General features: G+C 43.7%; 4 protein-coding genes across 6 annotated transcripts; 3 read left to right on the forward strand and 1 right to left on the reverse strand.

The window, feature by feature from the left end:
- Window positions 1-4,421: 4,421 nt before the first annotated feature.
- LOC111079147 (elongation of very long chain fatty acids protein) lies at window positions 4,422-19,129 on the forward strand. Of its 2 annotated transcripts, none has more exons than XM_022374177.2 (6): window positions 4,422-5,075; window positions 15,783-15,920; window positions 16,775-16,882; window positions 16,958-17,038; window positions 17,792-18,253; window positions 18,326-19,129. In XM_022374177.2, exons 1-6 carry the CDS (start codon window positions 5,073-5,075, stop codon window positions 18,536-18,538), a joined length of 1,005 nt encoding a protein of 334 aa, XP_022229869.2. In that variant the 5' UTR covers window positions 4,422-5,072; the 3' UTR covers window positions 18,539-19,129. The 2 variants fall into 2 exon arrangements, with proteins under 2 accessions (XP_022229869.2, XP_022229868.2); XM_022374176.2 differs by lacking the exon at window positions 4,422-5,075 and adding an exon at window positions 7,064-7,205.
- Window positions 19,130-21,264: 2,135 nt separating this feature from the next.
- LOC111079148 lies at window positions 21,265-22,163 on the forward strand. The gene is made up of 2 exons (XM_022374178.2): window positions 21,265-21,344; window positions 21,412-22,163. The coding sequence occupies exons 1-2, from the start codon at window positions 21,342-21,344 to the stop codon at window positions 21,988-21,990; spliced, it is 582 nt and encodes a 193-aa protein (XP_022229870.2). The 5' UTR covers window positions 21,265-21,341; the 3' UTR covers window positions 21,991-22,163.
- A 45-nt stretch (window positions 22,164-22,208) lies between these two features.
- LOC111079149 (antennal-specific protein OS-C) lies at window positions 22,209-22,549 on the reverse strand. Its single transcript, XM_022374179.2, has 2 exons — window positions 22,460-22,549; window positions 22,209-22,400 (listed from the first exon to the last, which is right to left on the reverse strand). The coding sequence occupies exons 1-2, from the start codon at window positions 22,547-22,549 to the stop codon at window positions 22,209-22,211; spliced, it is 282 nt and encodes a 93-aa protein (XP_022229871.2).
- A 1,104-nt stretch (window positions 22,550-23,653) lies between these two features.
- On the forward strand, window positions 23,654-26,473 carry LOC111079151 (neutral and basic amino acid transport protein rBAT). Of its 2 annotated transcripts, XM_022374183.2 has the most exons (5): window positions 23,654-23,777; window positions 24,327-24,499; window positions 24,561-25,837; window positions 25,912-25,917; window positions 26,011-26,473. In XM_022374183.2, the coding sequence occupies exons 2-5, from the start codon at window positions 24,332-24,334 to the stop codon at window positions 26,252-26,254; spliced, it is 1,695 nt and encodes a 564-aa protein (XP_022229875.2). In that variant the 5' UTR covers window positions 23,654-23,777; window positions 24,327-24,331; the 3' UTR covers window positions 26,255-26,473. The 2 variants fall into 2 exon arrangements, with proteins under 2 accessions (XP_022229875.2, XP_022229874.2); XM_022374182.2 differs by lacking the exon at window positions 25,912-25,917 and having other exon boundaries at window positions 23,688-23,777.
- Window positions 26,474-26,793: the final 320 nt, after the last annotated feature.

Raw genomic sequence — 26,793 nt, forward strand, 5'->3', positions numbered from 1 at the left:
AATATACCTTTAAAAATATACCGTAAATATACTAAGGAAAATCATATTCATCAATTTTGATATTCGATTTAATATTGCTAGCTAGGACAATACAAGGACAATTTCCCCCATTGAAAAGGATCCTGGGAAGTACCAAACACAAATAATGGTAAAAACATCATTTAATAAAACTGTTTACTCGTATTATCATATGTTCTTTATTTGTAATTTCGCGGTAATCAAGCTTTGAGCTTGTAGTTGAACTTTTGATTGCGACGCATGGATAAGGATAAGGAAAATGGATAAATCCGAAACTTTTAAGGATAAAACCCACCTCACCACATAACTCACCGTGCACCCATGGTAGATTTAGTCCTTCGGGGGTGAGCTCCTTACGAGGCCCTTAAAAAAAGCTTGGCCATTTTAATACTAGGGCCATACCTTGCCATGACCCGAAAGAGAGCACTCAAAACTCTCTCCGACTCATTTTTGCGTTTAAATTGTGAGCCCAAAAATATCCCAGAAATATACCGAAATATACCTTACATATACTGACCAAGATGCGTTGATATCCTTGATTTTGATTTGCGCTTTAATATTACTTGCTAGCTAGGATCCCCAGAACTGAAAGTATAATTTTATCCGATAGATGAATAAATGTCCTACAAGATTGACTAGCTTTAAGAACTTTTTTTTATTGGATTTTTAGAAAATAAGGCATGAGCAGAAAGGGTGTGATATATTTTGTCGTCTTTTTTTTTTGAAAATAATTCTCCGACTCGCCAGCGCGCCAACCAAACCATTCAAATCTGCAATAACCAATCGATCAACTGGCGCATAAATAATCTGAATTGGTAGTTTTCCACTGGCTTAAATGCATTTTGAGCCACTTTGCATTTGAATGTACATATGAGTGAAAGAAACAAAGTTCAAAAGTAAATCCAAATAAAGTTTGCAATGAACTAATTTGAAATCAAGCGTGGCTTATCATGCAAATTTGAGGTGACATTGCATTTGGTTTTGGTGGTGCGGTGCAGATTGCTCGACTTGGAACTTAAATATCCATCAATTAATATTATTTAGCTCAATGGATTGGTTTCTGTGTCAACTTGACTGACCTTGATATAATTTCACGATGGCCGGCCAATGTTCAAATATCTTGCGCAATTTCTAATATCTCTCTGTTTTTATATGCGTACTAAACCCCCTCGAGCCCCTGCCAAGCCAAGCCAAGCCACGCTCGCCATCATCATCTCCATCATCTTCATCTTCATCTTCGTCATCATTGCTTCTTCTCGTCGCTGTCTGTATTCAGATTCAGATGTGTGTTGATCGATTTGCTTTGAACTTGTTTGGGCTATTGACAAATGTCGTTAAAATGGACTCTACACTCGGTTCGCTACGTGTAGGTTTGTTGTATTGTATGGGAAGTCCAGTTACCGTGTTAATTCCATGTATTATTATCTTTCAATATGCTTCTATATATACACCTTCTATATACTATATATGTATCTGCACATGTTTTATTGTTTTTGGCAAGCCTTAAACGGGTTTTCTCTCTCTTGTACATATGACTTGTGGTTTGTTTAGACAGTCAGAGAGGCGGAGGGCTAAAAATTGACTCGTATCTCTGTTTATTATTCTTGTCCGTCTTTGGTATTTCACACTTTCAATTGCATTGCTTCAGCCAGCCCAAAACATTCCACACTAATGTGAATGCCGAGAATGATTTGCAGAATCAGAAAATGTTGATTGACTTAACCGTTATTTAATAATCATAGCCACAATGGCCGGTGCAACACAGCCACAGTACAGTCCGCTGCAATGCAACGCTACGGCTGCCTTTGTGGATGAATTGAAGGGCCATCGTATCAGTCATCGAGAGTTGCACAACATCGCGCCGGGTCGCATGGGACTCGAAGGGGCCATTGGACTAGTAACTGCAACTATACTTGTCCCCATAGCTGAGGTCGCAACTGAGCTGCCTCAAATGCTGATAGGATTCCGACCGGGCTGGCTGTTCCCTTGGGCGCGTGTTTCGTGCATTTGGTAATTTTACGTGAATGGTAACCTTGAACTCGGACTTTTTAGTATCGTTTGTGTTCGAATAAGGCCAATCGTACTAACGAGATTCCAAAGCAGCTATAAAAAGAGCTAGACGGCAACACAAAAACTCTTCAACTTGGCCCAATAAACAATGGCCGGCGTGCAACACCCACCAAACGCTCTCCATACATGGAAACGGTCCATCCATCTGTGTAGCATCATCAGCATTACGATCCGCACCTGTTCGGGCCTGGGCCAATGATTGAGATTGAAATTAAAGTCAATGCCTTCTGGGCTCAAGGTTACACCAATTAAGATATACTGGGGAATGCAGAAAAAATTAAAAAATTACACGAAGATGCGCAGAAAAAGTCATTGTACCGACAATGGAGTCGGGGGTGGTTACCGGAAGAGGACAAGTCCAGCCATCGAGTGGCTATTAATTTTGGTCTGGTTGATGGTCAGCAATTGAGTGGGGGGCTCCACTAAGGATGCCATAGTTCCTTCAACTTAGATACAGAATGAACTTTAAGATGTCTTGTGGGGAAATATACAGAACAGATAACCGCAAGCGGAAATTTTTACGGAAATTCCTGTTGGTTCGCTCGGAAGTTTAAGCTTTAGTCATTCAGCCACTAGAGAAGCCCTTGAGTAGCTTGTATTCAAATTTCTGCCTAATATGGGTGACGCGTGTATCGCATCTCTTCGATGGGATCACCAAGGGCTACGTACTGCCGCCTCATGAATATTCAGCAGATCTCACGCTGATGTTTGCTCAGCTCGAACGCAAGCAGAAACTCGTATACATATATATGCGAGGGAGTGTAGGGGTTTTTGTCATAACTTGTCGGAAAGAACAACTCTGTAGGGGTATTGTACCACGCAATGAACTTTGAGACTTTTTAGCATGCAAACTAGAAATTAAGTTGTAGGTACTGGCTACTGATCAGCAAGTCACTCGGTCAAAGCTGTCCCTTATTGGGGGCATCCCAATTGGGCTCTTCTCTCTGCCTGGATCCTGCCATTCAAATTGTGCTACCCATTGATCGATCGGGTATACGGTAGGGATCGTTCCCCTGGGGATGGATATGCTACGCTTGTTTGTTTCACAAGTTCACGGCGCGTTTTGGCCGTTTATTGATCAGGCAGCTGGCCTCAAAGCAAACAGTGGAATCGGGCTGGCTGGGCTGGCTGGCTGGCTGGCTGGCTGGCTTGGCTGGTGACAGCAGTTGGACACGGGGCGGCCAGTCGCTCTTTATTATAAATATGTAAGAGCCAGAAAACAAACTGGTTCCGTCGCAGAGGTTCGTCTGCTCTTTTCGAAACATGAAATACATATTCAAACAAAATCTGAGCATAGATGTCACATTTGATTTGTGTTTGAGGCGTCCTACTTGTATTCTCTTTTCGTTTTGGTTTTCACATTTTTTTTTTTTGCACACTTTTCCGAACGAACTGCGAAGTTTGAGGTCTCTGTAATTATATGCAAGGCAGGGCTGGTCAGGGGTTAATTAACGGCTTTTCAGGTGCTCTTTGAACGGTGCAATCACCATTACAATAGCAAAGAGCACAAGGCTTAAGGCAAGTAAACCCATTAATCGTATAGTCAAAATTGATTGATACTTGGGTTGACTAGTTGCTAATAGAAAATTACCCCAGCTGAGATCAAAAGGATCAAAATTATACAACAGCCGAAACATTACAGTTGCAAAAATATTTTGTTCATTCAGGCTGAACAGCAACGACCTTTGGTTCCACGGTAGATTGTAGCCAACGTTAAATAAGACATAAGGAATCTAACCAAAATTCGATCCAAGAATTCATTTGGCAGGTAATGGGACTGTAGTTTGAATTTTAAGAAGTTCATGATTCTGACCGCAATCGATAAAATTCGATAAATATTAATGTCAATAAATATTGTCAAAGAAATGTCAAAGTTCGGATATTCCCCTTAGTAGACGCTGAATATAATATCAAATCGTAATTAAAAAAAAGTTCCATATAAGTAGCCCTCGCAGCACGCATGCATGGATAAGAATTGACATTGGTAGAACATCCGGGTTGTGGGCTTGTGAATCATATGAGATCGGAAAAGCTCATTGCTGGCTCTTTCATACATCTTCACGAATACAGCACGCTCGCGGGAGCCCTAGAAGTAACGGGTATAGCAGCAGAGAGAAAAAATCCCCGCAAACATTGGCAATTCTATTAATTATCGGCTGCACTTTGGTGTGGGTGCAAAGCACAGCTCCAAAGGGCTGAATGGGCTTGCTCTCAGTCGAGCATCCTTGCAAGCGGCCCCAAAGTCGGCAGAGCGAGAGCGACCCACCTACAACACATGCGAACATAGACTGATCCAAGTACACACACACACACACACATATGCATGCATGAGTGCTGACAACCTGTTGCTGCCGCTGCTGAGCTGTGCTCAGAGACTGGCCGCCGTTCCCGCTCACCGAAAATTCGCCACGCCACCAACAGCGCTCCTATGACTCGTATAAAAGCAAAGCGGCAGCGTGAAATCAAACTTATTTTGATTTTTGATTTGAATGTGAAAACGTACGCTCGCTCAGTCGCTGTTCAGTCCAGTCTAGTCGTAGTATTGTGGTGGTCAGCAGCATCACCAACAGCAGCCACAGCAGCAGCAGCAGCAGCAACGGCAGCAACAGCCGCAACCAGCAGCCAGCAGCCAGCCAACCTATCAACTTAGCAACCTAGCCAGCCGCAGTTTCTCTCCGATTGTGATGTAGTTAACAACCAAAATATCGAATAAACATGGTACAAAAGTGTGTGTGTGTCTGACGCGTGTGAAAGCCCTGATATAGAAAGGAGTCTTCAGCATTCCAAATCAAGGATAATTGTATCGAATCGAAACGAAACGAACGAGAGTGCGGCGAACGAGCAGTGAAAAGTTGAATGCCAAAGCAAAGCAATCTTTGTAAATCAGCTAAGTGAATTAATCTTTAAATCCACTACGTCCTGCTGTATTAATTGAAAGCAGACCGATCTTGAGTGCCTTCAACCAGCGAATTATACAGGAAAAAATGGTAAGTTTTGCCAATTGGGAATCCCCTCTGAATTTCTGATGCGTTTAAGCGACTTAATCGGAGTAAAATTGAGACAAAAATATAGCATCAACTGGGAATGCACCCTGTAATTTTGGGTTCTGACTCAAGTAGCATGCAAAACGCGGCTGGCTGGACTTTCCAGCCAATCACACAAATTACCCTTTCCCAGCTGCACGATTCGCACATGATATTTATCTTGAATGCCCGGTGGTTGTTATTAAGTGAGCAGGGAGGGAGGAGAGCAAAGAAAAGATTCCCCGTAGCGCATTACAGCATCCGTAATATTTGCTTAAATATCATATTGTACGAGTATTGTACAGTTAATTGAGCAAATTGAATAACTTTGGACAGGGAATGTGACGATGAGAATGATTATTCATTGAGGAAACCTTCCGTCAAGTGTCACGCTCACTCCCCGCCCCGCCCAGCCACACCACTCCATTACACCACGATCCAAACCAATCCGATACTGTCTGGTTCTGTTGTCTGTTTCTTTGGAAATGGAAAAAAACACCAAGTTCGTGCCCCGTGCGACTGGTTTTCACTTTCAAGTACAAATTTTCGGGCAAGGTCTTCAATGTCTTTCACAAATGCATTTTTGCCGAGCGCAGACCTTTCTCTGAAACGTTTTCTGTTTTGCTAGAGCCATTCGTACTTGATATTCAAGAAAAACTGCAAGTGGTGCACTTATTTCGGTGCTTTTGTTGCCTCTTGTCTGCGGTGGCAGCGGCAGAACCAGCAGCAGCAACAGTCTTGGCCAAGTGAAGTGAAGGCTGATTCGTTGGAGGTTAACTCTGGGTTAGGCCCAGAGCCAGCTGGATTGACCACATTCACACGGAAGTGCTGTGGACTGCTGACCTTGAATCTCAACTGGGATAACTGGGCGCACCGCTCCAATCGGGCGATGGCAAGTGAAATGATATGGACTCATGGCCAGGCCAGAGCAGGGGCGGGCTGCCAATGCTGGCCCTCCGCTATGCCCATCTTCGTTGTCATCCTCTGCTTTTTTTTTTTATTTTTTCTGCTCATCATTATCATTGAGACGGCTTCTGCAGCCTGCAACTGCCGTTGTTGCTGTTGCTGCTGCCTGCTGCTACCTGGGTGTAGAAATCCAGTGATTTTCATATTCATTCATTGGGTCGCCTTCCCTGCAAATTCGAAAAATACAAAAAAAAAATGTCTTCGGTTTGGCAATCCGGCAATCGCAGCTGCCGCTGGCTAATGATCCAAGCTCTGGCTGTGATCATTGCACCATTTACCAAAAAATAAAATAAAAACAGCCCCAACATATCGAAACTTATTCAAATCTGCCAGTTGTTTTTTTCTTCTCCTTTTGCCCGCTTACACAATGATTATTACACCTCGCGTTTTTTTTTTCCAGTGTTTAGGTACCTTTTCCGCTTTTATTTTTGGTCGGGCGCATATTTGACACTGAAAAGTGCCAAGAGGCTGGCGGCTGTGCGACTGCGCAGCAATCGCAGTCATCATAGCAGAAATGTGCCTTAATCAGTCGATTTGCTTGCGGGCACTGTACAGCAGGCAGTCACATTAGAGCGACAGTTAGTGAGTCCCCCCTCCGCCGTGTCCCATGCCAAGCCCCACAGCACTGCCAGTGCTAGTGCTCAGCTGTTTTCCCACCTGTGTGGGTGGGTGTGTGTTTGTGCACCAGAGAGAGAGAGAGAGCGGCTAGAGATATCGCTTGGCAGTGTGTGTGCGTGAGATAAGTTTTGTCGCATGTGACTGCGATCGATTCGGCCTGCTCCATTCTGGCACTAAACGCGTTCCACTTCGGTTTTCCTGGCACAACGCGGCGTATGCGCGATATCCGAGTCGCTGCAGTTTTGCAACTGACTCGCCGTCGTGCCATTTGGGCAAAGGTTTATTGTCTATTCTATCATTGAAACACGGCATGCGTGGCGCTGCCCCGCGGTTTATCTGGCAGGTGTGTTTGTGTTTGTGTTTGTGTGTGTGTGTGTGCTTATCCCTCGCCCCTCCGTTCTGTAAGTGCTAAATACTGATAACGGAGAGCGCAAACAGAGAAATCGAGAGAGAGAGAATCGACATTCGGCGATGACGATGATATGGGGCTCTTATAGGCTGGTAATTGAAGTAAGTGTCATTGCAATTAAATACATTTATGGCCTCTTTGCGATTAATAGAGTACAACACACACCGTACAGGGTGTTAAAAAGCAATAAAAACAATACGTTCTAATACTTTACTGCTTTTTGAGAGCTTTGAAACGGCGCTACATTTTAATTTCTAAAAACTGAAAATGAGATGAATATTTTACGAGCACGATCAAGAAAGCAGGATCCATTTAATTGTAACATATTTAAAGATCAGATTTTATTTGCATTTTGTTGCCGTACTGAGTTACATGTGCATATGTACATATGCATGTATGCATGTATTTGAAAGCAATAAACTTACGTCCATTTTAAGCAGTCCGTTTTAGTTAATTTCTTTGTGAATTTTAAGTTGCTTTCGCGTCCAGGAGAGAGAGAAATTTGTATGTCATGTTGTATGCGTAATATAGTGAACTTTGGCTCAAGCGTATTTGCATTGAAAGGGGTTCGCAGGGGGCTTTGCACGATTAATGAAATGTACTTTTTCTGGGCTTTATTCTTTTTTTGTGTCATTCTATTAATTTGCATTGAAACCAGTGCCAAGAGACATATGTAAATATAAAACCATAGTTGTTGAAACCTTCGCCAAAATAAGATATTTAAAAATTTGTTGTATGTTTGTACATATTGCTAACCCTTTGGCTGTTTTACAATTCCATTTATGCGGAGACAAAGCTGTTGGAATGGAAATAGAATGGAAAATGTTTTGATTTATCCATCTCTGTTGGTGTGGAAAAAATGCTAATATAATGCGATTAAAATCCATCTAAAAACCAATTGAAAATGTTGATGAACTTCATCTCTTCAGGTTATTAAGTATACGAGAATGTTGACTTGACTGTCAGTAAGGAGAAAAATATTGAAACCTTTCAAGTACTTGTTTGGGGCAAAGCGAAATTTAAAATTTACGGTTAGCCTGAACCTGATAAATTATAAAACGTAAGTGTACGCGAATGCAAACTGATTGAGCTGAAAAGTCATTGCCTGTTTAATTGAATTGTTAGTAATTTATAAGGTGTGAGTGAACGGAACTGGGGAGTTCGAGGTGTCGTCTGGGGGGAGTATGCCGAATCTGAAGTTAATTCGAAGCGCGACATTCGCGTGGTAAAATTTGCATTGGAATGGCATATTAAATACAGGATTTTAGGAACATTTGATTACGTACAATTATTGATTAAACATGGCACATTCACATACATACATATGTATATATAGATATGTATTTGTATAAAGAGAAGGATGCAACGTAGATGAGTCAGCTAAAGCGTTCGTCATCGAATTGGGGCTTCAAATGGCAACCTAAATACTTGCACTAACGCACCTATTTCCAGCGTTTTGAATATTTGGAGTATTTGCAGCTGTGCACTTGACTACGAATCGAGTTTAAGCTGCAGTAGCAGCAGCAGCAACAATAAAATTTCAACGACTTGCAACTTGAAACGGGCCTGAAAAACGCGCTCTGAACCTAGTCAGCGGAGTAGAATCGCCTCCAAAAGCAACAGCAATAAATACGAGTACGAATATGGGTACATATATGTGTACATATTTATGTATGTATGTGGACGGTCTGTCTTGCACCAATTACTTGGCCTGGGACTTAAGGCATGCGGGCGACTCCGAAGATTGCCAAATTAACGCGACTTAGTTGCTTTGAAAAGTCGCTGGAGTTAAGCCTCTACAGTCACATACACATGTGCATATATCGGGTTGTTGGTGCACCAAGTGCAACAAGTGTTTCAGTCTGGTTGTTGCCTCTTTGAGCACATGTACATACATACATCAGTATGTCGAAATAACGCGTTTTAAATCGCGTGCAACTCGCCTGTTTGAAAGTGAACGCTAGCTGCATTTTCAACTTGACCCACAAGAGTCGCACTATAAAAATGCCGCACGGCACCGATCATCGTGTCGAGAGCGGGAATCGATCGCTGCTTTAATATGTTTTATGTATTCTCTGTTTTCTTTTTTAGCTTTCCATTTACCAAAGATTTGTTTACACATTTAAACAAATTGCACAAAGACCCCACAGCTGCAGCAGCTGCTGCAGCACCACCGACAGAAAGAAGCTGCAGCAGTCAATGCTCTCGCTGGGTGTCTGGTGATTGGTGTTGCATCATCATATCGCATCGTCTTATTAGACAAAATGCCGCTTGGCTAAAAGACGCAGACGCAGACTGAACCTGAATGTTGGCTCCAAAGCCAGTTGCACAGCCCAGACCTCCTCGTCCCCCCTCGTTTTTTTTTTGTCCGTTTGCAACGCTCAACTTGACCTATAAATTGATTTTAATGTTGCGCAGGTTCGTGCATACACATGTATTCCCCATACAACCATACATACATATGTACGAATATTTCTTTGATTTGATTTTACTTCGGCGCCTTTATTCGGGGCAAATGTTTTTTATTAATGATCGAACAATCATTAAGTGCGACACGAGCAGCAATCGATCGGCTGCTGCGATCCGTAGAGTTCGATGGGTGCAAACCAGTTTGGCCCTTTACATTTGGCTTTTATCTTTGTTTCTTTACGGTTAGGTTACTGTGGGACGGCATGGGATGGGACGGGTCGTGGCGGGACGGCGGGGGACTGACTGTTTGTTGGGAAAGTAAAAGTGTTGAGCCGGACAATTATGCGGCTCTACAAACGGGAAATCATAATTTTGTACTTACGACTATTTCATTTTTGTGGCCTTTGCAAATTGCTTAGTGCCGCCCCAGAGATGGGATGGGATGGCACTTATATAAAAGTCATTAAAATAAATCAAATTAAAAATCAGCTGAGAGAAGGTATTTAGACAGCAGCTGATGCTGTCACCTATCCCTCCCCCCCCCCCTGCCACGCTCCCTCTCGCTGTATCTTTTCAGCTCAATTGCCAAAAAAAAATACAAAAAAAAAAAGATCCAAGCACACTATCCAAAAACGAAATCACAGTCAGTAAACCAAGCCAGTCGCAGCCACTAGCCGGTTGTTGGCCTTGACAAGAAATATAATACTGAAATCTTCAGATTTGAACTGATGATTTCTGTTACTACATCTCTCGCAGCCTCAACAGTCTCTCGCAGCCCCAACACCTATATCATCTGCTCTTTGCCAGCTCCCCCATTCTCTAGACGATTTGCTCGTACGAGATATCTCTTCTCTGATTCGTTGTGTCGTCCCAATTATGCATTTGAAACGCAAGCAAGCCCAGACCAGACCAGACACTCTGGTACGGCACTCTCCGAGCAAGGGGAATGGAGGAGTTGGATGCCTCGATTTAATTAATTGCCAAGCATGTTGTAAAGTGTTAATAGCACTTTTTGTTTTTTTTGTTGTTCGATGGCTGGGATGGCTGTGGCTGTTTCTGCTGCTGCTGCTTTTTGTTGATAATTTAATTACCCTTGTTGACGCAGGAATGCAAATCTTTGCAAATACGAGCATGTAGTATGTGGTGGTCTCTGTCTACTAATTTATATTGGTTTTTGGGGTCGAATTGTGCAAAAACCCAAAAATTTGAATGATAAAAATGCAGTCGACTTTGATTCGGATTTGGCAAGCATTATCTGACTGTCTGTCTGTCGGTCTGTCTGTTCGGGATGAATAGTATTTTTCAATGTGAATGAATCCATAAACAGCCGGAATGGGCGAAAGAGGTTGGCATTGAAAACGGAATAAACGTATTAATTGGTTAAATCAACATAAAAAAACCTGAGCGGGAACGTGAACCATAAAAACCCTGAAGATCATCGAGGTTTCTTGGAACAGATATAGACATAAATGAGAGTCCCACTACCACTCCCGCTCCCGCTCCCGCCCTGACTTCGATGTCTTATTCTGCGGCAACCCAGCGGAGTGCGATTAGCGGCAGTGTAGCAAAGTGGCAGCCACTCATTACACAGTCACTGGCAGCACATTAGCAGAACGATTTGTCGCAGCAACTAAAAACTAAAAACTAAAGACTGAAGACCAAAGACAATCATTGTCGGTTCGTCCATCGTTTCCAGTCGAAGTAGGTGGCTTAGTCACTGACTGCTTCGGGCGGGGACTGGGACTGAGTATTGTGGGTCAGGCCTTGCTAAGGAGACGATGGCGATGGCGACACCGGGCAGTGATGATGGATATGAATGGTGAATGGTCAACTCATCGCCAGCGTCGTCTTATGTTGGGACAGCCCCAAATCATGGGCACAGTAAGTCTCAACTCATTTGTTGGGCTGGCTCTGTGGACGTCGTTCGTCTTTATGGCGCATAATGAAGCGTTAAAATGTAACGCGCAACGGCAACAGCAGCAGCAGCAGCAGCAGCAGCAGCATCACTGGCGGCAGCAGCAACAATGCTCCAACCACAAGCCGAAACAACAATTACAAATGCCTCTTTACACTTGCTGGGACTGGGGCTGACGGAAGCATTTTTGTGGGCTTGTAGGGAAAGCATTTGGAGCCGGGCGCGTGTGAACCAAAGAAAGCGAAAAAAGGGTCAGCATTTGGCCAAGAGATGCTGATGCTGCTCATGCTGGTACTGATGCTGGTGCTGCTGATGCTGTGGCTTACGCAAACTGGCCAAAGCCAAAGCCAGATGCCGTATGCCAGCTTTATGTAATGGCAAATACAATACATTTTCAACTGGCATATTTGTTGGGGCAAAGTCCAGACACCCAGCCAGCCAGCCACTCTGTGAGCAGCCGCGAAAACAGCTGGCGTGGCCGCCGGCCAGAAGACAGAAGCCAGCTAAGTAAAAGGCAAAAAAATTCTGCCTGAGACATCATTAGCATCATCGTGAATTGGCAGAATTAAATAAACAAGTTGCACAAGCCCCAATGTACGGCTATGCAGTGAGTCAACATTTGCGATACTTTGGCCAACCTTCTGCAGATCAGCACCAGGCGGCACATTAACGATATTTCAAGTATATACTTAAGTGTATCTATAAGTACATATGTGTATTAATCGTACATACTTACAACTAAAAATACATTTGTCCTTTGCCTTTGTATTTTTGTTTGTTTTTAAATTTTATTTTATTTTATTTCGCAAAAACAAAGTTCAACAAACTGCGCGCTAAATGTGCACATTATATTTTATACTGGTATCTGCTCGGGCTTACAGATGGCCGTAAATGATGTTTACGCCTCGGTTGTCGTCTGCGTTCTTCGGACGCTGTTTTGGTGACCACCCAGACGGGTTCGTTCTTCGTGTTTGTCTAATTTTTATTGCACTCTCAGCTTCCAGCGAATGTTACTTGAAACGAGTTGTGCCGTGATGCTTTTGTGTATTCCAGTCAGCGGTCGGAAATTTGCTCATTTGATTTATTGAATCGATCAATTAAGGCAGTGCCACTCCAGTCGCAGTGCGCACTACTCGAGAAGCCATCGGCGGGAACAAACATCAAAACACCACAGCCCCCACGCCCACGCCCGTACACTTGCCCAGTCGGCAAGTTCGTGTCTTGGGTCTTTTGTTTGGGTGTTGATAAACATCGGGGAGACAAGAGGAAAAAGACATGATGGATTATGGTTCGGCATGTCGGCCCGGCCACGTTATGACAGATCAGTGGATAAGCCGATCAGCCGCTTGCACACAAAATGCGACAATTATGAATGGAATGCCTTTGGTTCCGGCCTCGGGTTGAACTTCCTCCTGCCACTTGCCCCCTGCCACTGCCCGGACTGGTTCTAATTGGAGCGCCAGCGCCCCGCCATGTACTCGGAAATGCACCGCTATAAAGTGGTTATGTTTTCGGACCACAACTGACAGGGGAACAGGGGCAAGAGCAAATCTAAGCAGACACAGCCCCAGCCACAGCCCCAGACTCAGACAGACAATTAAATTTAATTGCACTTAGTGACTGCCGCAGTACCCTCCTCCTACAGCTGCGACTGCAGTATGGTGCGTGTTAAGTACATATAATTTCCATCTTAATGGATCTCACCTAGATAGTGTGAGAAACGGGTTTTATGACGCTCATCGTTAGTAATTTTCCTTAATCAAATGGCATAAAATATGTGGAATTAAAGTAACACCGCTGACCTGCGTCAGCCGGCTGGCAAAAATGCAGGTTTCATAGGTGCTTCTGGTGTGTGGAATCGGACAATAACTACGCTGAGCCCACACATTGCACGCCCCCACACCGCTCGGAATTTTCACCATACGAGAAAGCTCTCATATTACCGAAAATTGACGCATCACCGGAAGTAGTGAAATGCTAACAAGACTTCAAGTTTACCCTTGCCTACGAGTGGAAAATAAAATAGGATCAGTCTTCGGATTTAATCTGAAAGAGCTCTTGGAGCTTTATCGACTAATTATGACTCGTAATTGCCTCGTAATCTGCATCAGCAAATATATAAATATACATAAATACGAGTATGTAAAGTGCATAATTAAAATATCATCCACTCATTTATGTCCATCATCTGTGGGTATTTCTTATGTCTGGTTTCTGCACATCACCTGTTGGTATTTCTTCTTTCGAAGGGTATCCAAGCTTTGGCCTCGTACTCTCGGGTTTTCCCTCTTTTGCATTCAATTAACTAGCACGCACCTTAACAAAAAAAGTGAAAATCTTTTCTAGAGAGTCGAGGACGGGCTCTAAGAAAAGTGAATCTTAATTAGATGCAATCAACGGCGACATTGTTGGGATGAGAGGGCCCCTTCCGGACCCTAAGCACCCTCTGTGTCGTCTCCAAAGTCCGTCCACCGATCTGAGTCACCAGCGTCGCCGCCGTTTGATGGCGACAATTACGAGAATTTCGTTTGGGACGCTTCACTGGCTGCGGCCTGCTCGTGCCTTCCGAAATTACGTCAGCTCTGCAGCGGGAATATTGTCGAGTCATTTGGCGATACATGGAGCATCACGTGTCCAATCGCTCAAATGATGGAAATTTCAATAAATCTTGTAATAAAGAGAGATGGCCGGCAAGAAGTATCCGAGGGGTTGTGGTGGCTCCCGACTATAACCCGCAATTACATCCACTCCGGTCACACCCCCAGTGTCCACCCACTGCCTCAGCCAGACAGATAGACAGCCAGCCAGTCGGTCGCTCGGTCAGCGGCTTGATCTCACCGTATGTCGAGCCAACGGCAGACCCCGTCCGTTAATGAACCGAATAGGCGAACGGCATACCGGAGATCAATCTGGGGTGCCATTGACAGCTTACTGCTGTCTGAATCGACGGTTGCCGACATGCTGACGTAGCCTGGCCGAGACGAGGCGACAAATGAGCATTGTTTCCACCTGATGGGCCGCGGCACCGAATGTCTTTGTTGGCGCTGATGCTGATGCTGGTGCTGACGAACAGGTACTCGTACTTGCAAGCTGGACATGATGGATGAGCCTGCAGCTGGCCAGTGGCGTAGTTATCATATTTAAGACTTTTTTTTTGCAAATAAATGGCCTGGTGCACTGTGAGAACGAATTAGCCTAGTTTTATCTGTGGAGATTTCGAGAATTGAGATTTATAAATGCATTTTCCAGTTACATACGACTATTTCCTTAATTGTGAGTGGAAACTGAGTGAGCGAATGGGTTAAATTGCGGCATTACAATTTCAAATGTCTTTAATTAAATGATTGGCTGTATATTGTGACCGATTGAATTGTGGCCCACATCGAGGACATTCTCCTTGACATTCACCGGAATTCCGTACGCCCCTGATTCGCTCAAATTAATTCAGCTAACCCTAAGCCCCCTTGCCGGAGTCGTAATTACGGACAACGTTGTTTTCTTTAATTGCCGTCAGTCAGGTATTTAACTATTTAGCCAGCGATTAACACTCGCGGAACTGGTTTAACTCTTTCCTGGCAACCCTCTCCCGCCCTCCCTACCACACTCGATAGATTTTTCTCTCTCTCCGTTAGTCAATGCATCCATCCATCTATCCGTCCAGCCGTCCAGCTGATCATTTGTTGATTGTTTCGCTTTGTTATTTATCACATGGCCGAGAAGGAATTGCAACATCGAAAGCGGCAATCTGGCTGCACCAGTTTTTTGCCAATGTGTTTAGATTTTGGCCATTTATTTTCGATATAACCGTATATATTCTGGCGGCTGGCATTGGCTGGCATAGCTAATCGACCGTCGCAACGGTAAAGAATTACAGCGATAGAAAATGACGGTGCAATGGCTAGTGGGTAGCCACATACGGAAATTCTCATAGAATGTTGTCTTTTTTTTGGCTCAACATAATATTTTTTTTCCGTGCCACTGGCTCTGAGTTTCCTTTTGTTTTTTCTTCTGTGTGACTGGGGGGGCACCTATTGCACCATGTGGAGAGATCCAAGCGAAGCAGCGGACCGAGCACCTTTAATTAGAGCCCGAAACGCAGAATAGTCATAATCAATCAGTTGTCCGCCTCTTTGAGCTTAAGTTGATTGTTAATCGGCGGATTTGACGGAGACTCCACGACTCCACTACTCCAAGTCACTGTCTGTTGCAATGTTGCAATTAACGAGGCAACTTATTTATTGATTTGACACATGATCTCGCCAGGCGCGGTCGGTGTCGGTGTTGGCCAAAAATAATTGCACTGCTGATTACCCAATCTCCGCTGAACACTTGACTAATCTGTTACCTTTTGCAGGATTACCTCACAAGATTCTACGATGGCTGGCGGGATTTGATGGACAACAAATCGGATCCCCGAACACAGGAGTATCCGCTCATGAGCTCGCCGTTCCCCACGATAGCCATCAGCCTTACATATGCGTACATCGTCAAGGTAAGTGGAGCGGTGGGGGACGGGGACTTGGACTGAACTGGGGAAACACCGCTCTATAATTATGGGATGGGGAGAACGAGAACCTAAACAGAACAGAACAGAACAGAACAACAACAGAACGATTCTGGACAATTTATGTTAATTTTCCGAACCTGACAGAACTGGCTGATTAGCCATCCGGGAATGGCAGGCACTCAGCGATGCGATTTTGATGGCCTCTCTCGGAAACGAAACTAGTTTCGGTTTATTGCATTGCAAAATGAATGTGAAATAAAAGAAGAGGTTCAGGGCCATCCCAATCCCAATCCCGACACCAGAGCGGACAAACATTCGCTATACTGCGAGACGATCGGATCGCTTGGCATCTTGGCAGCTTGGCAGCTGGTGTCGAAATGTGACCCAAGCGAGGGCAAAGGAGATTATGCAAAAATCACAAAAAAAAAATCGAATTCGAATAAACGATTTCTATTTGGGTTGACCGCTTTGCAGTGGTTCACATTCATAGTAGGTATATGTAGTTTTACCGAAGCATTTAACTTACTTTCACATAACTGCCGAAACCGCACTCAGACAGTCCGCGGCGGGGGAGACACAGGGCTGGCCAAACAAAAGACTTGGGCAACGAACTTGTCACAAAACCAACAACCAACAGACGCAGACCCAGACCCAGACGTAGTCGCTCGATGGGTTTGATTTGATAATTGCTGCAGCGGTCTGTGGCCTCTATTCGATTATGATAAATGATAGACGATGATGGCGAATCGAGGGCATGGTGCTAGGGGCATACATACATATGTATATTCAACATGGATTCAATATATATATTTGAACTTGAACGCTCGCATATATTTCAGGTACTGGGCCCCAAGCTCATGGAAAACAGAAAACCCTTCGAGCTGCGCAAAGTTTTGATTGTCTACAACGCGGCGCAGGTGATCTTCAGTGCTTGGCTGTTCTACGAGGTAACACCCCTCTAAACCGGAGAGAGACTGCGACCCTCTTCCACTAGACGACTAAGCTCTCTTTCTTTTTTCTAGTCCTGCTTGGGCGGATGGCTGAATGGCTACAACTTGAGATGCGAACCCGTTGACTACTCTTACTCACCCAAAGCGATACGTGTAAGTGTTTCATGGTCTTTTATAAGAATATAATACGGGTATACATAGGTATAGGTTTAGGTTTGGTCCAGCATGGGGCTATAAATTTCCATATATTGTTTATGGTTAGCAAACAGCAAGATTCTTTTGTTGACTGGGCCAGATTTTATGTAAGCAACCAGTTTTGGCTGTGGCAAGACAAGAAATTAGAAGAAAAAAAAAATGGCAATGGCGACAGGTTCTCTTATGCTAATCAAAAAGAAATGGATACCGAAAGCCGGCCGGCGGGCTCTGCGGCTCTGTGGCTAGCGAGGAATAGAGAACATTTTTTTGCGGTTCTCTCCGCCTCACGTGTGCCGCCAGGTTGGCTGAGTGGAGAGTGGCTGTGGCTGCGGCTGCGGCTTAGAAAGCTGATCGCCCAGCGATTTTGCAAATTAATTTTTTGTCATTGATAAGCATGGGGGGATTGTGTTACCGTTAGTTCAAATGCAAATGGATGCCGTTCTCTGCATAACAAAAACGAAATTTTGAATTATTGCCAATAAAAGACCATAAATATTGAGTCGCTCAGAAGTCAGTTCCATTCCACACTAATCAATATCCGATCTAAGCCTTGAAGATGGGCAAACACGAGAACAAACCCGTTCGGAGGGATGTCTCATACCCAGAATATAGGTGAGGACTCAGACATTTGTACACACACAAACAGATAGGGATAGGGAAATGTACAGACTTGATTGCATATCGTATGACTTATTCGTTATAATTTTCTAGACGGCCGAGGGATGCTGGTGGTACTACTTCTCCAAGTTTACAGAGTTCTTCGACACCTTCTTCTTTGTGATGCGCAAGCGCTACGATCAGGTGTCGACTCTGCATGTGATCCACCATGGCATTATGCCGGTGTCCGTTTGGTGGGGCGTCAAGTTCACCCCCGGCGGTCACTCGACGTTCTTCGGCTTCCTCAATACCTTTGTGCACATCATTATGTACACGTACTACATGTTGGCCGCAATGGGACCGAAGATGCAGCGCTACTTGTGGTGGAAGAAGTACCTGACGGTGCTGCAGATGATTCAGTTCGTACTGGTCATGGTGCACTCGTTCCAGCTCTTCTTCAAGAATGACTGCAACTATCCGATCGGCTTTGCCTACTTCATTGGCGCCCATGCTGTGATGTTCTACTTCCTGTTCTCCAATTTCTACAAGCGGGCCTATGTGAAGCGCAATGCCAAGGTATGTGAAACAGATCCTCCAGTCATCTCTCTAAACCTCTCAACTTTCCATCTCGTGCGCGTGTATCTGCAGGAAAAGGCTGCTGCTTTGAAGGCCAACGGACATGCGAACGGCTCGGTCAAGGCCCAGAAGGACGGCGACGTGCCGGCCACACGAAATGGCCAACTCAATGGGTCTGCGAACGGTTTCCACAACACCTTCTCAAAATTCACCACCGAGATGTGCAATCCGGCGCTGAACACGACGACGCGACAGCGGGCGCTCGTCAACGCCGGCAACAAGTAGAGCGCCGACAGAGCCAGCCAACCAGCCAGCCAGCCAAACAAGAAACAAACATAAGCATAAATTAATTACGCTACCATTTAAATTACCGTACGATTAAATTAATCATAAGCATAGGGGGTCCAAGCCTAATCTAAGCCAAATCGAATTCGTAATCAATATCAAGCAAACACATACATACAAACATTAAATGAAAAACATATTTTCATGGAAATCCAATCCGTAGCGATCGCACATAAAGCTCATGTCTCGCTGACACACTCTTCTTCCCCTTTTTTCTTATCTGTAGCTATCTTTTTGTACCTACTCATTCGACTCTCAGTCAAAGCAATGCTCTGTGAATTCATTCCCATGACGAGTACAGAATTTATCTGCATATTTTCTACTATACCTATGGCATATCCTTGAGTGATTGTGGTCGCATACCACGCTCTATCTAATACTTACTATTACTTACCCATCTCGCCCTATATTTTTGTATTTTGGTAATGCAAGCGACAGCTTTTTATATGTGTATATTATTTCGTTGGATTGTTTTGAACAAAAAAATGTGTTTTTATTTTATAAATAAATTCGAGATTTAAATGAATCTTTGCATTAAATGGCGTTTCTATGGCCCGGATACTATTTTGGTTGAATTTCTTCGACAAATAATCATATCGAAACGATGCTAGAATCAAAGTAACGATGCGAATTGATATGGATACCCAGTCAATACGCTCGAAATAGTGAGGCGGGGATTCTGAGGGCCACGGTCTGGATCTCCCAAGCGATGGGATGCTCCCTCGCACCCCTCGAAAATGTAGGTAATCTTATCCAGCGACTCCAAGTCATTGATCATGGAATTGGCGTAAGGGACCATGAATAAATGGGAATGGAACTTTATTTATTGCATGGTGGAAATCGCGCCGGAAATGCCCATATTTACTGTAGAATGTAAAATGGAAAGTCGCAAAGAAAAATGTGTAGCATATTTTTAGGTGGGTAAAAATGTAGAGTTCACGTACATTTGTATGTATTAATTTCCCACTTCCAGGTAAGCGCGACAACATTTAAAGATGTTCAAACACAAATTCTTAATAATAAACTTGTATTCTTTTTATATGAACTTAAGAATAATGAATTAATAATTTGAATGCCAGCGGTCGTTGCCACTATTTGGTATATGATTTTAATTTTCTAGTTTTTGTGTTATTTCAATGTGTGGTCGAATATGTACTTGGCGCACTATATGAGTTATAGGGTTGGCAGTGGACGGACAGAATGATAAGTTTACACACTCGAACAATTGTAGAGTTTCCAATGGACAATTAAAATAAACATAAAATATAAATCAGACGCGTTTACTTGCCCTGCCGTCACATTGGGACTTGCCTAGTAATCTTCTCATCGTGGAAGGCTACCGCTGGGATTTTATCTACTCTAAGTTCCAGATAATTTAAAATTATGGTGATCTATATGATTGTGGGGTAAATTGGTAGTAAGTGCCGCTCAAGTGCGGTTAGGAATTTGTCCTCGCTTCGCATGCTTGTTGAAAATTAACCAGAGTCATTTTGTAGAGTCCATGGCATAGGTGAAGTTAGGCAGTTTGTCTGCACTACAAACTGGTTACCGACGTTTACCTGCACAAAACAATAACAATGAACAATAATTTAAAAATAGCTTAAAGAACGCAGCTGTTGTAATTAATATGACTTGCATGCAAGTACACATATAGACATACATATGTACCTGAGTACATACATATGTACATTTGTACTTATAACAAAGTTAGATAGGCATTCCCTGTAAAATAAAGTTAAACGGTGTAAATTGCACTTTTGTCTATAATTAAAAATTGCATACGATTCGACTTGCCTGATTTTATACATTGATTGCGTCCATTAAAGCTAAACACGAACAAGTATTTCGAGGTGTTAACGAAAAAGCGATGAAAGCCCTTTACATTAGATGGCAAAAGTACATGAAATTAATAAACTCGATTTGATATGCTTTTCGTTAATAATACTTACATATGTATGTACATAATAATCTTCCGTTAGGTTTGATACTCAGTATAAAGTCTCAAAAGTGTCCCACGAAAATATTGAAAAATTGCATATATGTATGTACTCGTACAGTACATATGTACAGGTCATACGGCATAAAAATTTTGCGGAAATTATAGTTCGTGCGTCCCTTGAGGCTTGTTAATGGAAAGGCATACCCACCGAAATTTCGACACTCGATAGTAACCAAAAGCCAGTGATTGTCGCTACTCATGCATATGTTGCACCAATACTTTGTTGAACGTATGCAAAACAATCCTGGACGCAGCAAAGCCTGGATAAAAATACACAATGGGATGCTGATACGATGCCATATAATTATTTCATTAGCAGCTAATGCACGACTTCCGAATGCGCTTAAGAACCAGGTCATCAACGCTAATGAAAACATTGTATACCTTAGGCTTGCAAGACTCGCAAACAGCTTATTTTGTATGCACGAATATCGATGTCCATTAAAGGATGGCAGGAATATGAGGGTAGCATTTTTTTTGTATCTTTTTAAACACAATCTCTACATATGTACAGTGTACATATACGTACATGTACATATGTATGTCAAGATCATAGGAATAGCTGAGACTTCCCTGTTGACCACCATTCATTGTGCTCCATGCATGAAATAATGTGCTAATAGGCAAGATCAAATCAAGCAAAACTAAGTTCCGGAAAATCACAAGTTAGTGGTATGTATAGCCAAAATAGGTTGGATATCCCGTGATGGGCACCAATGTCAATTGAGTTTGAAAGGTCTAAAGATGGTGAGACGGCTGCCAGACGGCCTAAAGTATATTCTTAAACTTAAATAATAATTCATCTCTTTCGTAGCGCTTTGGTACCGCTTTGTTCTTGGGACTGGGCCTTTGCCTTCTGCTGCTCCTTCATGGCAGTTCTTCGGAACCAAATAAAAAAAAAAAAATTCGGCATAGGGCCGCAAGGACTTGGTCGCATTCACTTGCCAACCCGTTCGTGCCCATTGAATACTTTTCAGAGCCTAAAACATCGCAGGCGCATTATCGATCTTTATTGGGCAATAACACTGTCCTTGACTATGAAATGTTTTGGTCTCAAGAAAGAACCCTACTTGCACACGAACATCTAAAACTGCTAAGTATCAGCGATCCAGGCGCTATATTCTTCAAAAAGTGCATTGATATATTCAAGCAGACTGATTTAGTAGCCTATATCGTAAAGGGAGTACTGGATGAGCTCACAAAACGGCTTGAACAGCACTGCGCTGACAAAGGACTTCATCCACTCTCTCCGAAAATAGTCGCTGGCAGTCTTTATTGCAATAGTAATATGCACGATACCATGGACATGCTGCTCGACCTTCTGTTAGATCAGGTGGAACGGAATTGTGAAGCCATACCCGGATACCATGGTATTTTTATGTTTAGCAGATAAACAAACATTTAAGATGAGCTATGCTCGAATTTGGAGCAGAATTTGAAGCATGTGGTTTCAGAGTGTCAGAGGAACGCCTTGAAGAAATATACGAGTTCCCTGGAAACAATTTTTCCCTGGTCAAATTTAATAATTACACGCAAGCAAATAAAGCTCTCTTCCATTACCCATAATCAGCAAAATATCTGAGACAGTTCCAAAATCAACAGCTCAGTTCTTTAAATATTTCCCGCGCGTGGCAGCAGCACATTGTCCGTGCTAACATCGCGACGTCTGCGTCCAGTCTCCTCCGAGTCCTCGACTGTTTCCTCGGAGGACGAATCATCGTCATCGCCATCGGCATCACCATCGCCGCCCTCTTTTTTGATCACCTCCGTGTCCTTCTCCTCTACGGCAACTGTGATCACTTCCTAGTGGTTTGGAGGAGTGAAATGTTAAGATTCTACCAGGATTCTACCTCATCTGTCACCTGTGGCCTGGCCTCCGTGTGTAGCGCCACTTGTAGCACCACCAGCAGGAAGGAAGCAAGCAGCATGCGTCGTCCCAAATGAAAGCCCATTGTATAAACATGACGAACTGCGCCCGCTGGCGATATTTATAGGTCTCACCTAATTGTCTAATGGCCCTTGCATGTCGCATAATATTCGCCGTAATCTAATCCGCCCCCACCCGAAATTGATCAATTTCTGTGTGGAGGGCAATTTGAGTTTTAGCTGTCAACCTTGCTGACGCCAAAGCCGAATCACTTGAGAGTAGCAGCCTCTTCAGTCACGAGACGCTGCACATTTTGGTCTTGGAATGTGCCGACCAGTGCAGTTTTTGCCCATCTCAAAAGAGCCCAGCCCAGCAAGTTCGAAAATGAACCCCAACCAACTTGCTTGCCAATTTAGCAAGTCTTTTGCTCACTCGCACTCGCACAGGTAAGCCGAGCTGGCACGCAGACAGGTAGTTTTGGGGCCCGGCTCGGTCCGGCCGCTGCCACAGGCACATAAATTGTACTTAAACGCACGGAACGCGTTTCGTTCACCATGTGGACATATAATTAAATGGAATTCGAAAGAGAGATTGCGGTCGAGAGACTGGGCCTCTGGGATCGATGCACTGCCCGCAAGTATCTGTAATTTCATTTTCGATCCAGGCCTCCAACCAGACAGTTGTCAGCGATTCTATACACAGTTTGCCGTGAATTTACGAATTATAAAGTGCTAATGAGATAAATATATATGTGGTGCAAATAGCCAAATTTAGCTAACAAGCTATTTCAGTGTATGTTAAGTTAATAAAAAGTGTGTAAATCACGTTATTAACGATTTTTACAGACTGCAAGCCACAACACCAGTTCGCCATGAATTTATTTTCACGTCTGAAACGCTTCGGTGGCGCCACCTGCAAGGTAAGAACATGATTTGTTTCACCGAAGTAAGCTAAATCGTACTTGTTTTGCAGAATTCCGCTACATTGCCCGTTACAGGTCCGTATACACAATTGTCTCTAGGGAAACATTTGAAATGTGCGCCAGGTTAGCGTAGTCAAACAACGCGTTAGTGATTCTTAGTTTACATACTCATACATGGGCTCATACCTGAAACGCAAAAATGAGAGCGAAATCTTCAGCAATTTCCCGCGGGGAAATTTTATAGTTTGTTGGGTTAAAAGGGAAATTTATATTTGAATAAAAAACAAATCAAAACTCGCAGCTGCCGCAGAGACGCCAGTGGATTCCACAGAAGTTTATAAAATCATAACCGAGGATAAATTGCCAAGCAGCAAACCAGACCACGAAACAGGTAATTATTAAGAAAATATTTAATAATTAATGGATGACGTAACAAAGAAGAGACATTGCACTGCCCCTGTACGTATACACATTTGTATGTACGTACATACATACATATATATGTATCTCCGTGAAAGGAAACATTTGAATATACATATGTATGTATTGATGTAAAAGGGCGTGGGTGGTGGGCGTAAGTGGCTTATCAGAAGTGACAGATACTGAAAATATGCATCGAGCTGAGATGATATGATATTGATTTTATCAGAACAATGCCAAATTTCAGGCTGAGCGCAAACGCAAGTTATGACGTCAGCAACGATGCTGCTTCGGGTGATAAAATTCCACAAGAAAAACTGGGATTGGGAGTTTCCATTCACATGTGTACAGACATACATACATATGTACATACATGTGGCTGAAAATTCCCAGCTGGGGTTTCAACGTAACCTTAAAAAAGCTTTCTTGAAGAGAAAGTCGCGTACGAGAACTTTGCTAGAGTTTAATTTCATCTTAATTAACGCTGATTAGAATCAATTTAAAACTATTTACTTTTCAGTCGACATGGTGCACGAGGAGAAGATTACTGTGGCGGATGGCGCCGACGAGCAAATGCTGGGATCGGGCGGGCCTGAACAGAAGCTGGCCGGACGAGATGAGGTCAAATTTATCAAGGGCGATCACCAGAATGGAGATGCCAAGATTGATATCGGAAACGTAAACGGCAAGGCTGTAAGTGTAGACGAAACTGTAGGAAGTGGAGGGTACTAACCTAAGATTTACTATGTGGTAGGCCTTTACGGGCATGAGCAAGGAGGAACTCATGAAGTACGCCAACGATCCGTTCTGGGTGCGCTTGCGCTGGATTTTCTTCGTCGGTTTCTGGGCCATCTGGGCAGCCATGCTGGTGGGTGCTATTCTAATCATCATCGGAGCACCGAAATGCGCTGCTCCTCAGCCTTTGCCCTGGTACAAGCGCGGACCCCATGCGAAGTTCGCTGGCATTGATGCTGCCAAGCCGGATGACGTCCAGACTGCCAAGAAAATCCATGCTACTGGAGCAATCTACGAGCTGCCCGCTGCCCTAACCTACAGTGTTAGGGCGCCTGAAGTGGAGCAACAGATCAAGCAACTAGTGGCCCAATATCAGGCCAGCGATGTAAAGTTGATCCTCGACTTGACACCCAACTATGTGGGCAAGGAGTCGAAGCTGGTTCAGGATGCTCTTGAAAACCAAGAGAAGCGGGCCGCCTTTGTCTGGGTGAGCGGAAAAACGAGCCCACCCACAAACTGGCTGAAGGTGGGCGGTAATCGCTCCGCTTGGGAACAACTAGATGGCAGCTATGTGCTCTCACAGTTCCAAGATGGCTACTACGATCTGAAAATGAACAGCTCGCTTATAAGGAACGAATTTGGAGGGGTGCTGAGGCATCTGGTGGGACTGGGCGTACAAGGCTTCCGCCTGAAGAACACCAAATTCTTTGTGCTCTCCGACAGCCTCGAGGACGAGGTGAACTCTGCAGTGCCCAAGGACCTGAATCTGGGACCCACTGAATATGGTTTCTACGACCACAAACAGACCACTTTCCAATCTGGACTGGGCGATGTGCTATATGACTACCTAACCATTGTGAAGAATGCCTCCGCTGACGCCTTCCTGTCGGTGGCCGAGGACATCATACAGCCCCAGGTGTACCAATTGAGTGATGTTGCAGGGGCCAACGGCATTGATTTGCCCATGTACGGGGACTTTGTGAAGGTGCTCAGCAAATCAAAGCCAGATAAATCTCTGTTTAAGGATCTCGAGAACACGCTGTTCCAAGCAGGCAACGGAAGCTGGCTTCAGTGGAACTTCCGGGATGTCTACGTGGACACCCCACATGACCCGTCGGCCCTGGCCTTGTTCCTCTCCATGTTGCCAGGCGTGCCAGTGGTTTCCGTGGATGCCATCGAGTATCAGAACGTAACCGAGAAGACTTACAAGCATATCGAGCAGCTGCGTCACTCGGCCTCGTACATGCACGGCGAGTTGAAGATCTATGAGGCAGATCCGCTGGTGGCCTTCTCAAGGTATTGATTTCTTTCTATTTCTTTTCATTCCTTGACATTAATCTGATCAATTTCTTCATGCTTGCCCATTGAAGGCAGAGGTAAATCCATGGCTTCAGTTAACACATTTTTTCATATTTCCTCATTTTTTTTGGATTTAAACATTTTCTGACTGATTATTTCTATTCCCGCAGAATCAAGTCTGGCAATCCTGGCTACTTTGTAATCTTCAATCCCACCGACTTGCCACAGTCCAGCAACATTACCAGCGCACACGATCTGCCCGACAAAATGACTGTCTCTGTGTTCAGCGAGAACTTTAACAATTACGAGGATGTCAACAAGGTGCAGCCGCTTGGCAAAGTCAGCCTCGGTGACCTGAAGGTGGCTCCACAGTCGGCCATCATACTGACCTATGTGCCAGTGAAGACGGAATAAATAGGTTGTATATACGACAAATACAACTACTATATTGCACAAAGATAAAGATGTGCACATCTATTAATTAGCTTAGCTCGCTTCAATGTCCACTGAGATTCAAAGCCGCAAAACAAAACTAAAATTTGTTGAGAAAAAAAATATATATAAAGAGTTATCTGCTTGTTCAATCGCTTGCTATACCTACAAATATATGAATGATTATTTGATTGCATTTAATGATAAAATAGTTTCAATAATTGTTGTACCCTTTGAGGGAATTTATGTAATTTGGCAGCTTTTAGACAAGGAAGTACGTATTCTTCATTTAAATTTGTAAATGTCGATTCCTTATAGCCAGCCATGTGTCTCTGTCCGTCTGCTCCTATTTAAACTATTCTTTCAGTTTTGAATAACGAAATCTTTGATGCTTTATCCTCCATTTTTAGATATCCTGAATTATCGGTCATTGTCGGAATCTATTTTGTTATTGAATGAACAAACCTAATGTTCTAAACCTTTTTCTTCAGCCTGGTTTGAAATTTGGGAGGATATATAGC

This window comes from Drosophila obscura, unplaced genomic scaffold (genome assembly GCF_018151105.1).
Source record: "Drosophila obscura isolate BZ-5 IFL unplaced genomic scaffold, ASM1815110v1 contig_150, whole genome shotgun sequence".
Lineage (NCBI taxonomy): Eukaryota > Metazoa > Arthropoda > Insecta > Diptera > Drosophilidae > Drosophila > Drosophila obscura.

What these genes read in the sequence shown, in the direction of transcription:
- LOC111079147 (XM_022374176.2), top strand. Translation starts at nt 7,167, where the DNA reads ATGACGATGATATGGGGCTCTTATAGGCTGGTAATTGAA. An exon ending in GTGCTTGGCTGTTCTACGAG is followed by an intron (nt 16,883 to 16,957) that starts GTAACACCCCTC and finishes TCTTTTTTCTAG; the next exon opens with TCCTGCTTGGGCGGATGGCT. An exon ending in ATGTGAAGCGCAATGCCAAG is followed by an intron (nt 18,254 to 18,325) that starts GTATGTGAAACA and finishes GTGTATCTGCAG; the next exon opens with GAAAAGGCTGCTGCTTTGAA.
- LOC111079149 (XM_022374179.2), bottom strand. Translation starts at nt 22,549, where the DNA reads ATGGGCTTTCATTTGGGACGACGCATGCTGCTTGCTTCCTTCCTGCTG. An exon ending in ACACGGAGGCCAGGCCACAG is followed by an intron (nt 22,401 to 22,459) that starts GTGACAGATGAG and finishes CCAAACCACTAG; the next exon opens with GAAGTGATCACAGTTGCCGT.
- LOC111079151 (XM_022374183.2), top strand. Translation starts at nt 24,332, where the DNA reads ATGGTGCACGAGGAGAAGATTACTGTGGCGGATGGCGCCGACGAGCAA. An exon ending in GAAACGTAAACGGCAAGGCT is followed by an intron (nt 24,500 to 24,560) that starts GTAAGTGTAGAC and finishes ACTATGTGGTAG; the next exon opens with GCCTTTACGGGCATGAGCAA.